This window comes from Vombatus ursinus, unplaced genomic scaffold (genome assembly GCF_900497805.2).
Source record: "Vombatus ursinus unplaced genomic scaffold, bare-nosed wombat genome assembly UNPS02014781.1, whole genome shotgun sequence".
Classification (NCBI taxonomy): domain Eukaryota; kingdom Metazoa; phylum Chordata; class Mammalia; order Diprotodontia; family Vombatidae; genus Vombatus; species Vombatus ursinus.
In genome coordinates, this window is record NW_020954559.1 from 14726223 (window position 1) to 14749196 (window position 22974).

Sequence of the window (22974 nt, forward strand, 5' to 3'; positions counted from 1 at the left end):
ATGATCCAGCGTCACTGGCCTTATTATGTGGCTTCTCACACAGGACGCTCCATCTCTGCACTTTTCACTGCCTCTCACTCATGCCTGGCATACTTTCCTCACCCTTACCTCCTGGCTTCCCTGGCTTCCTTCAAGGCTCATCAGGTAAAATCCCATTTTCTACAAGAGATGTTTTTTCCCCCCCCAGTAGTTCCACTTCATTCTTCAGCCCCCTCAATACAGACTTCTAGTGCAGTCCTTTAGAAATTACTTCTCATTTATATTGTATCTTAAATGTACATAGTTACTTGAACATTGTATCCCCCTTAGAATGTATGCTTCTTGAGGATGATGATCTGTTTTTGCCTTTGTATTCTCAGTGCATGGCACATAGGAAGTATTTAAATGCTTATGGTTGATGATGATGATGGTGCTCTACCCAAGGAGGTCTGACAGTATATGCAACTTGAACTGTACATAATCTCCTGTGTCTCTAATGAAAGGAGAGAATTCCATTTTCTTATCTCTTCATCAGGGCCAAGTTGATCATTGTAATTAAACAGTTTTCACTTTCTTTTTCATTTACATTATTGTAGTCATTGTGTATGTGTATATATAATTTTAGTCAATCTGATAGGTGTAAGATGGTAAGCTCAGAGTTGTTTTCATTTGCATTGCTCTAATCAATAGTGATTCAGAACATTTTTTTCATATGACTTTTGATAGCTTTGATCTCTTCTGAAAACTGCCTGTTAATATCCTTTGACCATTTATCAATTGGGGAATGGTTCTTATTTTTTTTATAAATTTGGCTCAGTTCCCTATATATTTAGGAAATGAAGTCTTTATCTGAGAAACATGCTCTAAAATTTCCCCCCAGTTTCCTGTTTTCCTCCTGATCTTGTCTGTATTAATTTTGTTTCTGCAAAAGCTTTTGAATTTCATGTAATCAAAATTATCCATTTTGCTTTCTGTGATTCTCTCTATCTCTTGTTTGGTCATAAACTTATCCCTTATTCATAGATCTGATATACATTTTTCTAGGCTCCCCTAATTATTATATCACTCTTTGTGTTTGAATCATTGGTATGTGATGTGAGATGTTGGTCTATGACTAGTTTCTGACAACCTGCTCTCCAATTTTCCCAGCAGTTTTTGTCACATGGTGAGTTGTTGGCCCCAAAACTTGGATCTTTGGGTTTATCAAGTACTAGTGGTCATTTACTACTATATATTGTGTACCTAATCTAGTCTACTGATCCACCATTCTGTTTCTTAGCCAATGTCATATTGTTTTAATGATTACCATTCTGTAATTTAGTTTGAAATCTTGTATAGCTAACCACCTTCCTTCACCTTTTTTTTTATTGAATCCTTTGATATTCCTGACCTTTTGTTCTTCTAGATGAATTTTGTTGTTATTTTTTGTAGTTCCATAAAATATTTCTTTGGTATTTTGATTGGTATGGCACTGAGTTATTAATTAACTTAGGAGAATTGTCATTTTTATTATATTGACTCAGCCTGCCCATGAGCAATGAATATCTCTCCAATAGTTTAGATATGTCTTTATTTGTGTGAAAAATGTTTTGTAATTATTTTTGTGTAGTCCCTGGGTTTGTCTTGGCAGATAGACTCCCAAGTATTTTATATTGCCCTCAGTTATTTTAAATGAAGTTTCTCTTTCTGTCTCTTTCTGCTGGGTTTTGTTGGTAGTATATAGAAATGCTGATGATTTACGTGCGTTTATTTTATATCCTGCAATTTTGCTGAAGTTGCTAATTGTTTCAACTTTTTCTTAGTTAATTGTTTAGAGTTCTCTAAGTGTACCATCTTATCATTGGCAAAGAGTGATAGTTTTGTTTCCTTACCTCATTGCCTATTTGTATTTGTTCAGTTTCTTTTTCTTATTGTATTATCACAGCTAGCATTTCTAATGCTATATTGAAAAATAATGGTGATAATAGACATCTTTGCTTCACTCCTGATCTTATTGAAAAGGCTTCAAGTTTATCCCCATTAAAGATAGTGCTTGCTCTTGGTTTTAGATAGATACTACTTATCATTTTAAGGAAAACACCATTTATTCCTGTGCTTTCTAGTGTTTCTGACAGGAATGGATATTGTATTTTGTCAAAAACTTTTTCTGTATCAGAATAATCATGTGATTTTTTTTTTGTTTCTGTCATTAATATGGTCCATTATGCTGATAGTTTTCCTAATATTGAACCAGCCCTGAATTCCTGGTATGAATTTAGGCTGGCCATAGTATATGATCTTTGTGCATATTGCTAAAATCTCCTTCCTAGCAATTTATTTAAAACTTTTCCATCAATATTCATTAGGGAAATTAGTCTGTTATTTTCTTTTTCTGTTTTTACTATCTCTGGTGTAGGTATTAAGATCATATTTGCTTCATATTTCCAGGATTCTTTTTTTAACCTATTTTTTTCAAAGGGTTTGTGCAATATTGGAATTAAAAAAAAATTTGATAGAATTCACATGTAAATCCATTGGTCCTAGGTTTTTCCCCCCCTCAGGGAAGTAATTTATGACTTTTTCATGATCTTTTTCTAAAATAAGGTTATATAAATATTCTGTGTCATGTTCTGGGCAATTTACATTTTTATAAATATCCATTTCATTAAGATTATTAGTTTTACTGGCATAGAGTTGGGCATAATAGCTACTAATAATTGCTTTTATCTCATCATCAGTGCTTGTTAGTTGATCTTTTTTATTTTTCATACTGGTAATTTGATTTTCTTTTTTTTTTTTAATCAAATTAGTCATGTTTATTTTATTTCTCCCCCCACCCCAGCATCCAGTTTTATTTATTAGATCTGTTCTTAAAACTTTAAATTTTGCTAATCTCTTTTATTTTTGGAATTTATATTTTGGTGTTCAATTTGGGGTTTTGAATTTCTTGATTTTCTTAATTTTTAGCTGCATGTCCAGTTCATGCATCTGCATTTTTCTTTTTTAGTGATGTAAGCGTTTAGCTACCGCTTTGGCTTCATTTCACAAATTTTTGTATATTGTCTCGTTTTCCTTATTTTTAATGAAATTATTTTTTCTGTAATATATTCTTTGACTCAATCATAATTTAGGACTAGGTTATTTAGTTGCCAATTAAATTTTAATCTATGCTTCAAAGGCCATTTGTTGAATGTAATTTTTATTGCATTATAGTCAGAAAAAGATGCACTTAATCTTTCTGCTTTTCTGCATTTGTTTGTGAAAGTTTTATGCCTTAATACACAGTCAGTTTTTGTGAAAGTGCCATGCACAGCTTTGAAATAGGTATACTCAGGAGTAGCTAGGTGGCGCAGTGGATAGAGCACCGGCCATGGATTCAGGAGGACCTGAGTTCAAATCCGGCCTTAGACACATAACATTTACTAGCTGTGTGACCCTGGGCAAGTCACTTAACCCCATTGCCTAGCCAAAAAAAAAAAAAAAAAGAGAGAGAGAAGAAATAGGTATACTCCTTCTATTTCCATTCAGTATTCTCTAGAGGTCTATAATATATAACTTTTATAAAATTCTATTCATCTCCTTAGCTTCTTTTTTATTTTCTAGTTAGATTTATCTGTGTTGGAGAAGGATAAATTGTTGTCCCTCTCTTAGTTTTACTGTCTGTTTCCTGCTGTAACTTAATTTTTCCTTTAAGAATTTGAGTGCTTTGCTGTTTGGTACATGCATGTTAAATATTGATATTAATTCATTGTCTATGATATCTTTTGGCAAAATATAGTTTTTCTGTTTGTCTTTTTTAATTAGATCTATTCTTGCTTTTACTTTTTTTGAAATATTGTCACCTCTGTCCTTTTAAAATTTCAGCTGAAGCTTAATAGATTCTGCTCCAGCGCCTTATTTTAAGTGTGTGTATCTTTTCTGTTTCAAGAGTGCTTCTTGTAAATAATATGTTGTTGGATTCTGGTTTCTAATCCATACCGCTATCCTCTTCCATTTTTTGGATGAGCTCATTTCAGTCCCCTTCACAGTTATGATTGTTAACTGTGTGTTTCCCTTCATCTAATTTTCTTATACTTTTCCTTCTCTTTTTACCCTCCCTCCTTTCTAAGAGTCTCTTTTGCTTTTGACCACTGTCTCCCTTGATCTACCCTCCCTCTGACCTCTCTTTCTGACTTTTACGTGTTGAATTTCTGCCCAGCTTTTAAAGCCCAATTTAAGTACTGCCTCCTTAATGAAGCCTTCCCTAATTTTTCTTTCCTTTTACCAAAGCCTTTGTTTTGTACCCCTCTAATTTAACTTGTTTTTGTATTATTTCTCTATTATTTCAAATTCTTTTTATATCTGTTAGAATTCTTACTCTTTGTTTTTATAAGTCATATCCCCTACTGATTGCGATATTGACCATCTGGTGATGTTCATGTGTGGGGTCACCTTTTGGGTTGTTGAAAAAGAGTGTTTGCTATGACCAACAAATTATCTCTTTGTAGCCACAGGTAGAGAAACTCTATACAGTCAGTTAAATCAGGATCTGGAGTGTGGCTCAAATCATGAGGTTCTTATTGCAAAATTCAGATTTAAATTCGGTATGAGCTAAATAACATCCCTTATGAATGTGAAACAGAAGTGATGAGCAGATTTAAGGGATTGAATTTGGTAAATAGAATGCCTCAAGGACCATGGACAGAGGTTTGCAATATTATTCAGGAGATAGGAAAAAAAAAGCAAAATGGCTTTCTGATGAGGCCTATACAGATAGCTGAGGAAAGAAGGAAAGGGAAAAGGAAAGGAGACAGGAAAGATATTCTCAAGTGAATACAGAATTCCAGAGAATAGCAAGGAGAGATAAGAAAGTTTTCATAAATGATCAATACAAAGAAATAGAAGAAAACGATACAATGACAAAGACAAGAAATCTCTTCAAGAACAAATGTTTCATGAAAAAAATGGGCATGATAAAAGATAAAAATGGTAGGGACTTAACAGAATAGAAGAGATTGAGAAGAGGTGGTAGAAATACATAGAAAAACTGTATAAAAAAGATCTTAACATGACTGATAATGGGGATGGTGTAGTTACTGATCTAGAGCCAGACATCCTGGAGAATGAAGTCAGGTGGGCCTTAGGAAGTATTGCTTACAGTAAGGCTAGTGGAGATGATGGAATTCCTGCTGAGCTATTTAAAATCCTAAAAGATGATGTTGTTATAGGGCTGCAGTCAATATGCCAGCAAATTTAGAAAACTCACCAGCAGCTACTGGATTGGAAAAAAATCAGTTTACGTCTCAATCTAAAGAAGGGCAATGACAAAGAATGTTCAGGTTACTGAACATCTGCACTCATTTCACACACCAACTAGGTTATACATAAAATTCTGCAATCTAGGCCTCAGTAATATGTTAACCAAGAATTACTATAAGGAGCAGGCTGATTTTCAAAGGGGCAGAGGAACTAGAGATCAAATTGCAAACATTTGCTGGGTTATGGAGAAAGCAAGGGAGTTCCAGAAAAAAACAAAAAAAATCTACACTAAAGCCTTTGCCTGTGTGGATCACAACAAAATGCGGCAAGTCTCCAAAGAGTTGGGACTACCAGATCATCTTACTTGTCTCCTGAGGAACTGATATGCAGGCCAAGAAGCAATAGTTAGAACTGAATATGGAACAACTGATTGGTTTAAGATTGGAAAAGGAGTATGGAAGGCTGTGTATTGCCACCTTATTTAACTTATAAGCAGAGTACATTATGTGAAATGCCAGGCTGGACAAATTAAAAGCTAGAATCAGTGTTGCTAGGAGAAACAGCAACCATCTCAGATATTCAGATGATACCACTCTGATGGCAGACAGTGAAGAAGAATTCAGAAGCCTCTTGATGACAGTGAAAGAGGAGAGTGTAAAAGATGACTTCAAGGTTTTACATCAAAAAACAAAAAACTAAGATCATGGCATCTGGGCCCATCACTTCCTGGTCAAGAGGGAGAAGAAATGAAAGCAGTGTCAGATTTAATGTTCTTGGGCTCAAAGATCACTACAGATGGTGACTGCAGCCATGAAATTAAAATACACTTACTTCTTGGAAGGAAAGCTATGGCCAGCATACTGGACAGCATCTGGACAGCATACTACACAGAGACATCACCTTGCCCACAAAGGTTTGTATAGTCAAAGCCATGGGTTTTCCAGAAGCAATGTATGGCTGTGAGTTGGACTGCAAGGAAAGCTGAGAGCCACAGAATTGATGCTTTCTAATTGTGGTGCTGGAGAAGACTTTTGAGAATCGCTTGGACAACGAGGCACTCAAACCAGTCAATACTTAAACAAATTTTTTCAGACTGTTCACTGCAAGGTCAAATACTGAATCTGAATCTTAGATACTTTGGTCACATAATAAGAAGACAGTACTCATTGGAAAAGACCCTACTGTTGGGAAGGATTGAAGGCAAAAGGAGAAAGGGACTGCAGAGGATGAGATGGATAGATAGTGTCATGGAAACAGTGAACATGAGCTTGGACAAACCGAGAGATAGTGGAGGATAAAGGGCCTGGCATGCTATGGTCCACGGGGTCACAGGAAGTCAGATACAATTGAGTGACTGAACAACCAAAATCCCCTCACTAGTATATAAACTCAATGAGAACAAGTATCAGGTCTTGTCTCAATTTGTCATTTCAAATCTCTAGCAACTTGCTATGTATACAGTAGATAATAAATATTTGTTGAATTTGAACATAAATATATTGCTTATTCCTTAAACTAATTTGAAATTCACTTTAGTTGGTTAATAAAAGCCACATTCTTTTTTTTTTTTTTTTTGGTCTATGCAATGGGGTTAAGTGACTTGCCCAAGGTCTCACACAGCTGGTGTTATGTATCTGAGGTTGGATTTGAACTCAGGTCCTCCTGACTCCAGGGCTGGTACTCTAACCACTGCGCCACCTAGCTGCCCCTTAAAAGCTACATTCTTAAAAGCTATAATTTTCAGGTGGTATTATTTTGTTATTGATGACGTTCAGCAAGCTGTATCCTCCTTAGTGCCAGCATAATTCTGGGGATATAGTAGGCTTCCAATAAATATCCATTGATTTTTTTTTTTTACTTTGAGTTTTCTGATGAGTTATATGAATTTAAGAAAATTTGTGCAAAACAGTGATTCAGTGAAGTTCTTTGAAAATCAAATTACTATGTTGAATTTTAATGTTTTTATATTTGTGTTAGTTTAGTAAGATTTCATATCCATTAACTTTATAGCTTTTGTAGATAATAAATATGCACTTTATCTTCTTTTATAGGCCGGCCTAATTGAAGCAAATGGAGAGCTAAAGGTTTTTATAGACCAAAACCTCAGTCCTGGAAAAGGTAAGAAGCTCATTTTGAAAATAATTTACATTAAAAATTCATTTATTAAATAACCTTTAAACTTCTTTTAGAGTTTTATACCTATAGTAATTGAAATTAATTTAATTTTTATGTAATGATGTATTTTATGTAATGCTTATTCATAACTCTCCCTTTTATCATTGTTTTACATAATAGGAATGCAGATTCATTGACCATTTTGTGTTTATCAAGTAGTTGATCTTTATTTCTTGTGTTTTAATGATTAGTAGTGTTCAGTAAATCATCCTGTGCTGAAGAGCATTGAGCCATTTTCCCTTTACTTACCCAATGTTTAGATGGAAATGCTAGCCTTACCCCAATATCGATTTTTCACCAAGACCAAGACTAAAGCTGCGCCACCTTGGAATTGTCACTGGCCCCATCAAAATAGGATAGTGTATCACTCAGTACATTCAATATTGGAATTCCCTATTTTTCCCTGCTTAAGAGCTTAATGACTCCCTAATGTTGTAAACCAATGTAGTTTAATCATTTTTGTTTGCAGGTCCATATTGATTCTGGAATTTTGATAAATAATTTCTGAAAATTACTTTTTTAGTGAAGGTTCATATGTAATAGTGTAATATGAAGAATGCTGCACTTGGAGTCAGGGGAGATTTGAGTTAAAATTTTGACTCAAATATTTAACAATTGTGTAACTCTAGGGAAATCACTTAATTTTTGAGTCCCTTTGCTCATTTGTAAAGTGACAGTAATGATACTTGCATTATCTTATTAACAAGGTTGTTGTGAGGAAATGTTTTGTGAACTTCATAATTCCGTATAAATATAGTTTTTATATTATTAAAGAAAACTAGTTTGAAATTACCTGTTAATAGTATTTGTCTTACTGATTTCCAATTTACTGGCAAAAAGAACTAGCCAAGGCACCTCTCCAAAATCAACAGCACAATGTGCCTTTTGAATATTATCTCATTTTAATCTTACTACAACCCTGTGAAGTAGCTGCTATTATTGTAGTTGAAGAAACTGAGGTACTCACATACATCCTTACTGCTTAAAGGATGTGATGTTTCATTCATTTTTGTATCTATACTGTTGTAAGTTTTAACTCTTTCAAACTTTAATCTTTTTGAGTTTCTGGCACTGAAGATATTTATTACCTGATGACCTCCTTACTGGTGATGAGCCTCTCCCAGCTTACTTAGTTGGTCCTCAGATGAATGACATAGTTTATTGCTGAGTGTACATGGAAGACTTTAAATCTTGTTAGAACATAGTAGTGCTTATGCTGGCATTTCCTTCAAAAACTCAGTTACCTCCACGATTTGTTGAGACATCAGAGAAAGATTTTAGTGGATTTCTTTCCATTGTGACTAGCCTGTCTAAATGATCTCCCTTTAGACTGAATTCCTTGAGAGTAGGGGATTTTGTTTGCCTGTCTTTGTATCTTCAGCATTCAGCACAATGTCTGGCACATAGTAGAAGCTAGCTATAAATACTTTATTCCTACAATCTAACACTTTGTTAATTTGATGGGTGTGAAGTGAATTATCAGGTGTGTTTTAATTTGTATTTTTCTTTTTAGTGGTATGGAATATTTTTTCATGTGGTTGTTGATACAGTATGTTTCTTTTGAAAACTTTTGTATCCTTTCACTCCTTATTTATTGGGGACTGGTTCTTTGACCTTATGTTAGTTTCTGTATGACATTTTTATCACATATTTGATGTAAATATTTTCCCCCAAATTTTAAAAATCTTCTGCCTTTATTAATTTTAGAAAGATTTATTACACCTCATTTGTTAAAAACTAGAGAATTGAATTGGGGACAAAAATGGCTTATTTTTTTCCTCTGATTTTGACAGAATCATTGAGCAAAATGAGTATTTGCATATATGAAATAGAAAGGAAAAAAAGAATTGTATGTGAAACTGAATTTCTTATTATGTACAACTTGCTTTTCCTTTTAAGTATAATAAATTTACCATGTAACTTTCAAAGTGGTCCTGCTTGTCTGTGTTTCCTTCTGACCTTCCTTCTATTCTCTTAGGTGCATTTAAAGAAATACTTCTATGTCCTTCTAAAAAAAAAATGGCAACCCTGTTTTTAGCTCTCATGTTCCCAAATTAAGAGAAAAAGAAAAACCAAAACTCTTGACAAATCAAGATCTTTTCCTTGTTACTTGCCTCCCCTTTTAATTTTAACTGCATTAATTTTGTTTGTGTAAAAAACTTTAATTTTATGATTCTTTATTTTCTACATTTTGTATACCTAATCACTTCCACTGATCAATCTCTCAGTTTCTTAACCACTGCAAAGTGGTATTGATGATACAGCTTTGTACTTTGAGATCTAGTCCTGTTAGTAGCTACATATGTAGCTGCAAGACTTTTGTTCCTCTAGATAATTTCATTATTTTTTCTAGCTTTTTGAGATAAACCTTTGGCAATTTGACAATGCTCTATACCAGCAAATTAATTTAGGCACTATTATCATCTTTATTGTATTGGCCCATTTCATCCATGAGCAATTAATATTTCTCCGGAGGCAGCAAGGTGATGCTTTGGTTAGAGTGTTGGGCCTGGAGTCAGGAAGAACTGAGGTCAAATCCAACCTTAGACACTTACTGGCCGTGTGATCCTGGGAAAGTCACTTAACTCTGTTTGGCTTTGGTTTCTTCAATAATAAAATGGGGATGATAATAATAGCACCTACCTCATATGGTTGTTGTGAAGACATTATGAGATAATATTTGTAAAGCACTTAGCCTAATTCCTGGCCCATGCTAGGCACTTAATAACTACTTATAATCACTTCTCCCTTTCTAGTTATTTAGGTATGCTTTATTTCTGCAAAGAGTGATTTGTAGTTGTATTCTTATAGTTCTAGTGTGTTTGGTAGGTGGACTCTCAAACATTTTATAAATTATCTTTATTAGAAATCTCTATTTTTCCCTCCTGTATTTTGTTGGTAATATACAGAAATGCTTTTTGATTTATGTGAGTTTATTTTACATTCTGTAACTTTGCTAAAGTTACTGTTTCAGTTAATTTTTAGTTAACTCCGGGTTCTCTAGAGAGACCATCATATAATCTCCAAAAAGTAGTAAGAAGAGGAAAAGATAGATTATTTTTGCATTTAGCTGGAACCACCTGTATTTACCTGACTATTTTCTGTCTCAGTGTATGTATGAAATGTTAATTTTGTGATTATTTCCTGGATGTAGTAGAATTCTATACCGCAAGTTTCATCTGTTGCCAAATGCCAATAATATAAAATGTCTATTTTGAACGTATTTTTATATTTGAAAGATTTTCATGAGCATGTTCTCTACCCACATTTCTTAAAATTTTTTGATGAACATAATGACATAGGATGGTGTAGTGGATATATAATAAGTCCTGAAGTCAGAAAACATACATTAAATTTTCTAGTTTGTTATTCACTTTCACTTTTATCTTGAGCTAATCTCTTAATATCTCTGAGCCTTTCATATAATCTGGAAAATTCTTGTCCTAGCTGCTACATCACAAGATTGTTGTAAAGATCAGATGGGATAAGAATGTGAAAGTACTTGTCATATTTATGGTGCTATGTGGGTGTCATGTCATGGTATGGGAACTCCCTTTGTTATTACAGGAAATAAATTATCCAGCTGTAATTTGGTAACTCAGTCTTAGAGAGTTGCCTCAGCCCAAGAGAAGATAGTGTCTGAGGCTTGACTTGAACCCAGGTTTTCCTGACTCAGAGTCCAGTATTTTATCCACTTATGCCCCCACCTTTCATTATCAATAATGATAACAAACTGGCAATTTTCTTTTTTTCTTTTTCTTTCAGTATATTTTTATTTGTTTTGTTAAATACTTTTCATCATTTTTGAAAAATTTGACTTCCAGATGCTCCCCCTCCTTCTCACCATCTCCCCTCCTTGAGAAGGCAAGCAATTTGTTACAGTTTATACATGTGAAGTGATGCAGAACATATTTCTATTTTAGCCAAATTACAAAAGAAAATGCAGACCCAAAAAAGAGGAAAAAAATAAAAAAAAAATACATGCTTCTGTCTGCATTCAGAGATGAACTGGTAATTTTCAAAAGATATTTTTGTTGAAGAGTTAGGAGAAGAAGACAAGTTGAGTTAGGGGTGGGGCTGGGCAATTCTCAGGACACAATTTATCTTTAATGTTAATTGCGTATTATGCGAGAGTCTTGAAATGAACACCGTGGACCAGTGATGCTACCAACTCTGATTCTAGAGCCATATAACAGTCACTTGTGAAGGAAAATTAGCTCCCTGACTACTATAAATCCTTTGGAAGTCTAGGAGAGTCTAGTCTAATTCAGAAATGAACCATCTTTTTTTAATTTTAAAGTTTTATTTTTCTACTCCTTCATTTCTGAATATATCCCTCCTCTCTTTCCTTTCCAGTGAGCCATCGTTTGCGACAAAAGAATAAAAAAGAAAGTTATATATTGAACAGGTAGCTAGTTACTTTAAAATAAGTGTTTTTGTGTTATTGGATCATTAGCTATTATTTTTGTGACTGAAGGCCCTGCCAGAATCCAAAAATACTCTGTTTTGCAGTTTCAGCAGCGGTAAGAATATTCCTCCTTCTTAGAACTGCCAGGGTTGAGTGCTGTCATCTTAGAGCCTTCTTTTTGATCAGACCTGTAAACTCTGGTCAGTCTGCTCTGTGAACATGTTGAGTCCCCAAAATTTCATGCCTTTGCATCATTCCATTCCTCATTCCTGAAATGCCCTCCCCCAATTGGCCTGTAAAGTCAGTTCCTCCACGAAGCCTTCCTTCCTTAATGCTGATCCCGCAAGATCCCTTCGCTCTTTACACATCTTTGTTACTCTAATGGCAGTGTAGTGCACAGAGGGCAGGACTTGGAGTCAGGAAGACCTGAGATCAAGGCCATCCTCAGACATTTACTAGCTGTGTGACCCTAAGCAAGTCACTTACCCCTGTTTGCCTTAGTTTCCTCATCTGTAAAATGGGGGTCATAATGTCACTTATCTCTCAGGGTTGTTGTGAGGATCAAAGGAGATAATAATTCTAAAAGTGTTTTGCCTGGCATATAGTAAGTGCTATATAAATGTTAGTTATTACTACTACTATTATTATTATGTTATTGTATATTATATCTAAGTATTAGTGACTTATTCTAATTCTTGACCGTAAGGTTCCTGATGACAGAATGGTTGTTCAAGTCATTTCATTGGTATCTGAGTCTTCCTAACCCCATTTGGGGTTTTCTTGGCAAAGATACTGGAATAGTTTTCCATTTCCTTCTTCAGCTGTTTTATAGATGAGGAAACTGAGGAAAGCAGGGTTAAGTGACTTGCTTAGGGTCACACAGCTAGTAAGTATCTGAGGCCAGATTTAAACTCAGGAAGAGTCTTCCTGACTCCAGGCCCAGCATTCTACCTGCTATGCCATCTAGCTGCTGCCTTGATGGCAAAGACTATGTCTTATTAATTTCTTGAATTCTTCATCTTCCAGCATAGTGCTCTGCATACAATAAATGTTATTTGTTGTTGGGATGTGTGTGTGTGTGTGTGTGTGTGTGTATGCGCGCAAGTTTAATTGGTGTTTGTAGGATCTGGAACTTGGTTGTGCCTGTGTTTTTTTTTTTTATTTAATGAGATTGAACTTCTTTTGAAATGTTTTTGTTTTTTTTTTTTGCAAAATATACCCCTATATATACACTTTTTTTAGTTCTTTTGATATTCAACTGGTATGGGGTGATGTCCTAGAATATTTGCATTAGTTCTGTGTAAATTTTAGATTTTTTTTAAAAACTACAAATATCTTAATCTGTTTTGGGGGAATTCTGGTTTTTTCCTAGAGTATAAGTGTGTGTGTGTGTGTGTGTGTGTGTGTGTGTGTGTGTGCGTGTGTGTGATTGAACTCATTTATCTTGTTATCAATATTTTTTTCATTTGTTTAATGGGTGCAATGGAAATAAATATATTATTTCATTTTCTTTTATTTTTATTACAGACATTTAGAAATATTTAATTGCTTGATCTGTCTGGAATTTATTGTGGTATGTGTTCGGAAATGATCTATTTTTTCTCCCTATATTGCTCTCTGGCTTTTTTGGTGGTGTCTAAATAATTATTTTCCTAGCTACTTGCCACATTAATCAACGAATTATCATTTCACTGTATGTGTGTATATATATGTATGTGTGTGTGTAATCAATACACATATATGCTTCTGATCTCTGTTCTCTTGTAGTTTGTTTTTCTGGTTTTGCTCAGTTATGTATAATTTTGATTACCACTTTTTTATCATTATTGTTACAAAGTCTGGGAGATCAAGTCGTACCTCAAGTAAAGAGCTAACCCCTGTGCATTAATGAGGATCACAGGCAAATGGAAGCAATCTTAGGGATTATCTAGTGCTGCCCCTTCATTCTACAAAAGAGGAAATCAAGTCCTAGAGAGATGAAGTGACTTGAGGTTGAATAGCAGCATATCTGGTATTTGATCACAGGTCTTCAGACTCCCACCTTCAGGTTAAAAAATAAAGGACCATTGATAGTTTTACCTGCTTATTTTTCTTATCCCAAACCAGACAACCAAAAACCCTATTATTTTCTTCATTCTCTAAAGAAGCAATTTTCGTGACATTTGTAAACGAGTTTAAGAACTGCTTGCAGTTTTTACTGGTTTGGTACATGCCCTTGAATTTCTGTCTGTGAACATTTAGTTTCTTTCTGATTATTTAGTCCTTTATTTCTATCAGTGTAATTTTGTAATTATTGCTGTAGAATCGTGGGATTTAGGAGTAGCGGGAGCCTTCGAGACCATCAAGTCCAGCTCCTTCATTTTGCAAATAAGGAAATCAGGCCTAGAGTGACTTGTTCAAAGCTGAACAGTCAATTAGCCAAAAGTTAATATTTTTGTTGTTATACGTTTGGGAAAAAAAATTCTGGCTACAGAGACTTAGATAAGCCTTCTTATACTAGGGTCGTTCCCATGTTTGCTTGAATACCTTTGCTGTGGTTTATGACCTCCCAAAATACCTATTGCACTTTGGTATAGTTTTTATTATGATAGGAAGTCATTCCTTACATCAAGCCTAAATTTGTCTCTTTGGGACTTCCACCTATTGTTCCCAGTTTGGCCCTGTGGGCCCAAATAGAGTGTGTCTAATCTGTCCTCCAGATGACAGCCCTTCAGATACCTGAGGACATCTGTCATGTCCTCCCCCTTAAGTCTTTCCTTCTTGAGGTGAAACATCCCCAGTTTACTTAATTGGTTTTCATATGGCGTGATCTTGGGGCCCTTTCCGTCTCGGACTCTGCCTCTCTCTCTATGTTGTTTAAGGTCACATCATTTCTTGGATGTCATTTCACAGCATAGACTTGGTTAGAGCTTGAATGGATCAAGGATCCATAGAAATATTGAACCCAATGGTGTGGGCACATTTGTACCAACTCTTCTGTGGCCTGTCAAAATCATTCTCTGGGTTCTATAGTTGAGATTGGGATGAAACCCTTGAGGAGCTTCTTTTACAGCTGTTTCTGCCTATCAAGAAAGATTAGAAAATTCTTTCCTATTATTCTACCATAGTCATTGCAACTGACAATTTTCAGTCATGAAAGGGTAATTTTTTTGCCTTTTAAACATGCCTTAATTTTTACTTAAGGTTTGACGAAGCAACATGATACGATGGAAGAAGTACTGTGACCCTGGAGTCAAAGGAATTGGTTCAACTTTTGCCCCTAACTCCTGTTGTGACCCCTTTTGGGGTTTTCTTGGCAAAGATACTGGAGTAGTTTGCCATTTCCTTCTCCAGCTTTTTTTTTTTTTTTTTTTTTTTTTTTTTTTTTTTGCTTTTTGGTGAGGCAATCTGGGTTAAATGACTTGTCCAGGGTCACACAGCTAGTAAGTGTCTGTGTTCGTATTTGAACTCAGGTCCTCCTGACTCCAAGGCCGGAGCTCTATCCATTGCGCCACCTAGCTGCCCCTCCAGCTCATTTTACACATAAGAAAATGAGGGTTCAGATTTGAACTCAAAAGATTGTGCCACCTAACTGCCCACCCTAACACTTAAACCGGTCTAACCATTGGCAAGCTGCTTAAATTCCATGGGTTTCATTTTCCTTATCCAAAAAACAAGGGGATTGGACTGAGTTGGTGGTCCTTCCACCACATATGTGGAAACCTTCCAACTATGATCCTGTAATCTGACTCTGAGGATGAGGAGGAAGTTCCCAGAGCTAACTGGATGGAGACAAAATAAACCTTAAAGGTTATTAAGTATTAAGAAAATGCCCATGGTATGAACCTGACCCATTGTTTTAGAGGAAAGACACTGACAAAGCATTGCATTAGTATTTTGTTTTGTTTTTTCAATCATAAATGAGAGTTATATTTTATTGAAGACTAGGTCAGCATCTGTTGAGATGGTCATGCTGTTTTTTCTTGTTGATATTTCCCTTGAATTCCTTATATAAATCCTACGTGGTCAGCATGAAAATTATTTTAAAATGTGTTGCAGTACTGTATTTGGTACTATTTTCTTTAGTATTTTGGTGCATGTATTTATTCATGATTTCAGGCTGCAATTTTTTTTTTTGGGGCAGTTGGGGTTAAGTGACTTGCCCAGGGTCACACAGCTAGTGAGAGTCAAGTGGTTGGGCTGAGGCCGGATTTGAACTCAGGTCCTCCTGACTTCAGGGCCAGTTCTCTATCCACTGTGCCACCTAGCTGGCCGATTTTTCTTTTTTTTAACGTGGTCTTTACTAGGCTTTTAAAATCAAAACCATATCAGCTAATAAATTAACAAATGCTTATTAAATACTTAATCTATGTCCCTATTTGCTCCATAAAAAATTGGGTAGAAAGCGTCCATACAAGTACATTGAATACACCGAGGCCACTAGATAGGGGCTTCCTCTTTTTTCTCTTCATTTTACAATTCCTTGATAGCCTCAATTTCAATTTGTGGCCCTTCAACAAATATGTATCATCCAAATCAACACTTTGACCGTGTCAGAGAATGCACATCTCACTGAATCTTTAGTTCATTATTTCTCTGTAGTGAAAAAATTTGGAACTCAAAATCTTATGGAAATGAATGTTGAAAACTAAGAATAAATGAATACATTAAGAAAAAAAAGAAGCAGGGACAGAAGATGGAGATTCATGTGTGAGGAACTCCAAATAGAACAGTATGACTAGATCATAGGGTGAGTGATGGGTAGATTAGTGTAATAAGACTGAGAAAGTAGGAGAGGAGCAGGGTTGGAGAGCTTTAAAAACCAAAACAGAAGAGTTTATAATTGATCCTGGAAGTAATGGGAGTCATTGGCATTTACTGAGTAGAGGGTAAGGTTTGACAGAGTGTTTAAGAAAATGGCTTTGGCAGCCTGATGGAGGATAAATTGGCCTTGGAAAAGACTTGAGGTAGGGGGACCAATTAGTTGGGAATCTGGCTAACTTGGGGCAGCTACTAGGCCTAGAGTCAGGAAGACCTGAGTTCAAAACTGCTTAAGACACTTACTAGCTGTATGACTTGGGCAAGTCTCTTAACCCTGTTTGCCTCAGTTTCCTCATCTGTACAATGAGTTGGAGAAGGAAATGGAAAATCACTCCAGTATCTTTGCCAAGAAAACCCCAAATGGGATCACAAAGAGTTGAACAAAACTGAAGTGACTTAACAACAAAAAGTTTCAAACATTGAGTGCTAAAAGGTGGTTAAGTGAAGAAATGTGAGAATTCTTCAACATGAGGCGGCGGAACACTTGTAGGGGCTGTCTGTCAAGGGTTGACCATTTTTGCAAGGAAGAGGGGAAGAGTAGGTCATGGTGAGAGAGTAGATTAATGGAACTGAGAAGTTTGGATATTTAACTGAACATCGACATATATGTTGAAGTCCCTCTGGTATCAAGGAAGTATTGAGGGTGAACTTTCTTCCTTGTTCTCCTTTGTATATGGATATGTTTAGATTTGTTGGTTATTGTTAAATTTACAATGAAAAAAAGAAAATTAAAGAGAGTTGGCCTTTCTCCTGTCCAAGGGAAACCCTGATACATGCAGCCTAGATTTCATACCCTCCTGGCTTTTTCCTCATATTACTAGGTTATTCTTATTCCCTACTTGTCCTCCACCTTCCAATCCACTGATTCTTTCTCGTATGTCAACAAATATCCCTGTCTCCACCACCCTTGAAAAATTCTTACTAGATCCTACCATCCCAAGTAGCTATCAACTTACATCTCTTCCCTTTCTAAGCCAAACACCTTTAAACAGCTGTCTTTTCTCTACTGTACTCCGAATGCCTTCATTCCCTCTGTTCATCCTCTCTTCTCAACCTTCTAGTCTGACTTCTGCTACGCTTGATACTCCAATGTGGGGCAGTAGCTGTGTGACACTGGGCAAGTCATTTAAATTTTCTGTGCCTCAGTTTCCCTCATCATGAAAATGAAAGTAGTAATGACACCTACCTCATGGTGTTATTGGGAAGAACAAAGACCAAGCATTAAAAGAAATGACTTTGCAAAAATTAAAGCACTATATACATGTTATAATAATAATAGTGATAATTATTATTCCTTCTCATTTATCCTCTAGGATAATTCCTTTTACCAAGGGCTTTGACTATGATTGTACTTTTGCCTTAATAGTTTTCTGATTGAGCTTTCTACATTCATCAGCCAGCTGTTAGTGGTCACTTACTAATTTCCATCCACCACCTTAAGTCCTGGCGATAAAAGGATGAAACAGAAATGTTCCCTGTCCTTAAGGAGCTTCAGTTCTACCAGGGGCAAAATAGCAAGTAATTCTTTGCTTCTTTGAATTCTTATTCATTGTTTCTTTTAAAAAAAAATTATTCATTGTTTCTTAACAATGAAATAATATTCTTTTGCATTCTTGTACAGCAGTTTGTTTAATCATCACCTAGTAAAGAAAGGGGAATCTTTTGAAACCCAGAGGATGCTATAAAGATCCTGGTATAAATGGGATCTTTCTTTTCCTTCTTGGACCTTCTGGGGTATGTGTCTAGCAGTGACAACCCTTGCCCACAGATTTATTTTTTATCTCATTGTCCTTGAGAAGCTGGAGAATACAAAGGTTTTCTTCTAGCCGTTTTGCTTTCTCTTTCAGCAGGAAGACTAGCTTTCATTTTGTACACCTCTTACAAACTTTTTTATTGATACTGTTTTTTATATTGCTTTCATTTCGCAGTATGTCACTCCTCCCCACCATGGGAGCCATCCCTCATAAAAAGGAATAAAAAAAGAAAGAGAAAAAAGAAACCAGCCCACACATCAATCAATTCTGACAGTATATGCTGTTCTACCTTCATAGTCCCCCACCTCTGCAAAGGAAGGGAGGGGGGGCGTTGCTTTCTCATTCTGCTGGGCCAGGCTCCACAACAACGACAACGACGACGACAATGATGATGATGATGATTATGATTACATAGTGCTCAGTTTCCATTTTTGTTGTCTCTTCTGTTTACTTTGCTGTAGTAATTTTGCATATTTTCCTGGTTCTGCTCACTTTGACTTTGCATGTGTGTGTTTCTCTAATCCCCTTTGGGGGGCCCTGTTTTCTCTGTCTACCCCCTACATACAAATAAAATGTATGTATATATACATATATAGAAATAAGTATACATATATAATCTTTGCATGTCTTCCTGTATTCTTCATAGTCATCATTTCTCAACTATGTAGTAATGTTTCATTATGTTTATGGATCACGATTTATTTAGCTTAAATGATGATCATTTACTTTATTTCCTGTTTTTTGTAATACAAAAAGTGCTGCTAGAAATATTTTGATACAGCTGGGTACTTTCTATTTTTGATTCCTTACCTAACAGTAGCATGTTTAGAACAAAGGGCCTTGGGCATTTTAGTATCTTCTTGGCCTGTCATGGCCCAGTAGATATATAGAGAACTGGCCCCAGAGCCAAAGGATCTGAATTCAAGTCCTGCCTCTGACTGATCCATAGTAGATGTTTGACCCTGGTCAAGTTACTTATTAATCTCTTAGTGAGGTTACAACTTTCTAAATCTATAGGTTGCAGCAAAAGTGCCAATTTGCATTTGTAGGCAGTTTCCTAACCTGGAAATTCCTTAGACCAGTGAAATCACAATCCAGTACCTATACCTATTTTAACCCCATCACGCTAGGCATGTTGATCAAGCGCTGTGATCATTTCACTCCTTCCCTGTCAGACCAGTATTCTTTTCCCAGACACTCTCTCCAGTTCTAGAGCCCTAATCAATCACTTATTGCCATTACTACCGGAAAGAGTCTATCAGTCTATATCTCTGTGGCTGCACTCCCCATCACTATATTCTTTTAAACTAAATATCCCTCCATGGCCACTAGCTTCCATATGGGTAGTCACCCTCTATGAGAATGTAAGCATTTTGAGGGCAGGAACTGTTACTACTTTTCCCAAAAAATCTCTCATTTTTATCTCCATTACTTAGCACAGTCCTTGATGAATAAGAGTGCTGAACAAAATGCATTTTCTTTCATTCATAGTTCCAACTTGTTCCAACACAATAATATCCATTGGACCAATTCTCAGCTCCATTGATAATCAATTAACATTCCATACTTTTCTGTAGCCCCTCCAGTACTGTTACTTCAATTTTTGGAAGTTTGCTAATTTGCAGGGCATAAGGTATGGCTTCAGAGTTTTGATTTGCATTTTCTCTTATTAGTTGTTTGTAGCAATATTTTATGCTTGTTCTTTTGATCACTTCTTTTCTTTTGATCACTTGTTTGCTGGGGAATAGCTTTTGGTGTTAAATATTTGTGTTAGCTCCTTATATCTCTTGGAAATCAGACCCTTATCAGAAATATTTGAGACAAAAATTCCACCCCTCTCCCATTAGCTACTTTCCTTCTTATCTTAGTTTCATTGATTTTTGTTGATACAAAAGCTTTTAAAATTACCTCTAGTAGATATTATTTTTTCTTAAGTGATTGCATTTATCTTCTCCCTGTCCATAACTGAAATGTACCTGAGACTTTTGAAATTTTGAAAGTCTTGAAAATTAAAAAAAAATTTTTTTTTTATGGTGTGATCTTTAATATTCACTTCACATATTCATTTTGACCTTATTGTGGTATGTGATATAATATGTCTATCTAAACTTAATTTCTGTTAAGCCCTTTTACAGTTTTCCCAGAAGTTCCTATCAAGTAGGTAGTTCTTCCTCAAGTAATTTATATTTTGGTGGTTTATCAGGCACTGGGTTATTGAATTCAGTTGTTTCTGATCCATCCTTTCCTACTTTGTTCTACTGATGTACTTTCCTCTTTTTTAATCATGTTTATCTGTTTTTGAATTTGCATTGTCAGAATCATAAATAGCTCCTTCTTTTTGTCCTTAGCCCCTCGACAGTGTTTATTGATGGATTAGTCTCTAGGTTATTGGAATGTTTTTCCACACTTGCTGAAGCTGAGACCATATAATTAGAATCAGAAGGGACCGTTCTCTATCAAGTCTAATCCGTTTCCCCCAAAATCCACTTTCGAGCATACCTAAATGTCATCTCCCAAAGCAGAGTAGCCTTTGATCTACCAAGTACTTTTTTTCTTCCAAATATTTTTTCCAATTACATGTAAAAAGTTCTTAACATTTTTTTTTTAAATTTTGAGTTATAAATTCTCTCCCTCCCCTCTCCTCTTTTGAGAAGGCTAGCAATTTGATATAGTTTATACATGTGCAGTCAGGCAAAGCATATTTCCGTATTAGTCATGTTGTAAAAGAAAACACAGCCAAAAAAACAAACAAGAAAAATAAAGTTAAAACAGTAAGCTTCAATCTGCATTCAGACTTGATCAGTTCTTTCTGTGGAGGGGCGTAGCATTTTTCATCATTAGTCCTTTGTCTTAGATCATTGTTACTGAGGAGAGCTAAGTAATTCACATCTGATCATCTTACAATATTGCTGTCACTCTGTACAATGTTCTCCTGGTTGTGCTCACTTTACTTTGCATCAGTTCATGTAAGTTTTTCCAGGTTTTTCTGAAAGCATCCTGCTCCTCATTGCTTAGAACACAGTAAGATTCCATCACAGTCATATACCACAACTCAGCCATTCCCCAAGTGATAACATCCTCTCAATTTCCACTTTTGATATAATTCTAATTAGGAAACCTAAATCTTTCTCCTTTGCAACTTCCATCCACTGCTCTTAGTTCTACCTTCTGTGGCCAAGCAAAGCAGGTCTGATTCCCACTCAATTCCTGCCTGCTGTCTTCAGGTACTATGCTAAATGCTTTGGATACAAATAAAAAACAAAGCAGGACAGACCTGACCTCAAGGATCTTACCATTTAATTGGAGAAGGCAACAGACAGAAAGAAAATGGAAAGTAGGGGAGCAGCTAGGTGGCTCAGTGGATAGAGCACCGGCCCTGGATTCAGGGGGACCTGAGTTCAAATCCGACCTCCGACACATAGCACTTACTAGCTGTGTGACCCTGGGCAAGTCACTTAACCCCATTGCCTAGCCAAAAAAAAAAAAAAAAAAAAAAGATGGAAAGTAGGGGGAGAGGATACACCAAGGCATACATGGTGCTGGGACATCCTGTTCTGTGGAGTTGAAACCCAGCAAAGCAGTAGAGTGGAATGAGCAGGGAGTCCAATTTCTGCCCCTCCTAAAGGAAGGCTTTGGGAGGAGTTTGGTACTCTGCCCTCCAGCCTTCCAATCAGAAGGGAGAGGAGGCTAAAGGAGGTGGCATAAGTCCATTCTCAGTTCCTTATGATCAGACATCAGTCTGTTTCTCTCATTTATGTAATATCAGTGTCTCATATGTGCAGGACACAGTGATGATCTGGCATAGATTTTTAGGTAAGACATCCTCCTTTCTTTTTAGATTCTTAGGTAAGACATTGTCCCTTCTTTCATGGAGCTTTTTTTCCTAATGGGATTAAGAGTGGGGGGCTGGGTAAGACTAATTCAGATAAGTTTAATTAAAAGAATATCACATGGTAAGTACACAAGAGAGTTACAGACCAAATATGAGAACTGAGGGGGAAGTTAATGGTAAGCATTCTGAAGACCGGGACTACTTTTTAACTGTCTTATCTTTCAAACAGTGCTGTTCACATTGATATTTAATATAAATTTTTTATCGGGTTGGATTGGCTTGGTCCTGATAGCTGCCTTTTCCTTTTTTCATTCTGTAGATAAGAATTTACCTAGATTTCAGCAAAGCTCTTGAAATGCTAATTTTCACCCTAGGCAGAGAAATTAACAAGTTCACTTTCATGATTCTCTTGTGGGAAAGGAAAGTATTTGAGCCAGATGATTTATAAAGTTGGTGGATTTGGAATTGCTTCAGTGGCTGGACCCAAGAAGTTATGCATTCACGGTCAGCTTAGATGGTCTGCAGAAGGGTGTCTCAGGTTCCTGTGCTGTTGCACACTTTTATTAGTCACTTGGAAAAAGAAAGTGATGACATGTTTATTAAATAAATATACAAAGGACCCAAAGCTGGGAAAGAGAGCTAGCATACTGAATAACAATCAAGATCCATAAAGGAGACCATGGGTGGGGAGTATTGGACTTTTTGAAATAGGAAGATCTAGCTTCAGATGGGAGCTTTTGACACACCTCTTAGCCTATCTGTAAAGAAGATCTGAGGACAGCTGGGTGGTGCAGTGGATAGAGTTCAGG

The 22974-nt window shown here is 35.9% G+C and overlaps 1 protein-coding gene across 4 annotated transcripts in view; it reads left to right on the plus strand.

Moving 5' to 3' along the window:
- The window catches only part of LOC114046348 (transcription factor Dp-1), a 129995-nt gene that overhangs the window by 52422 nt on the left and 54599 nt on the right, over nt 1–22974 (plus strand). For all 4 annotated transcript variants that reach the window (XM_027866652.1, XM_027866655.1, XM_027866653.1 and 1 more), the window contains exon 3: nt 7248–7314. In XM_027866652.1, the coding sequence (XP_027722453.1) occupies nt 7248–7314 (67 nt within the window). The remainder of the gene's footprint in view (nt 1–7247; nt 7315–22974) is intronic.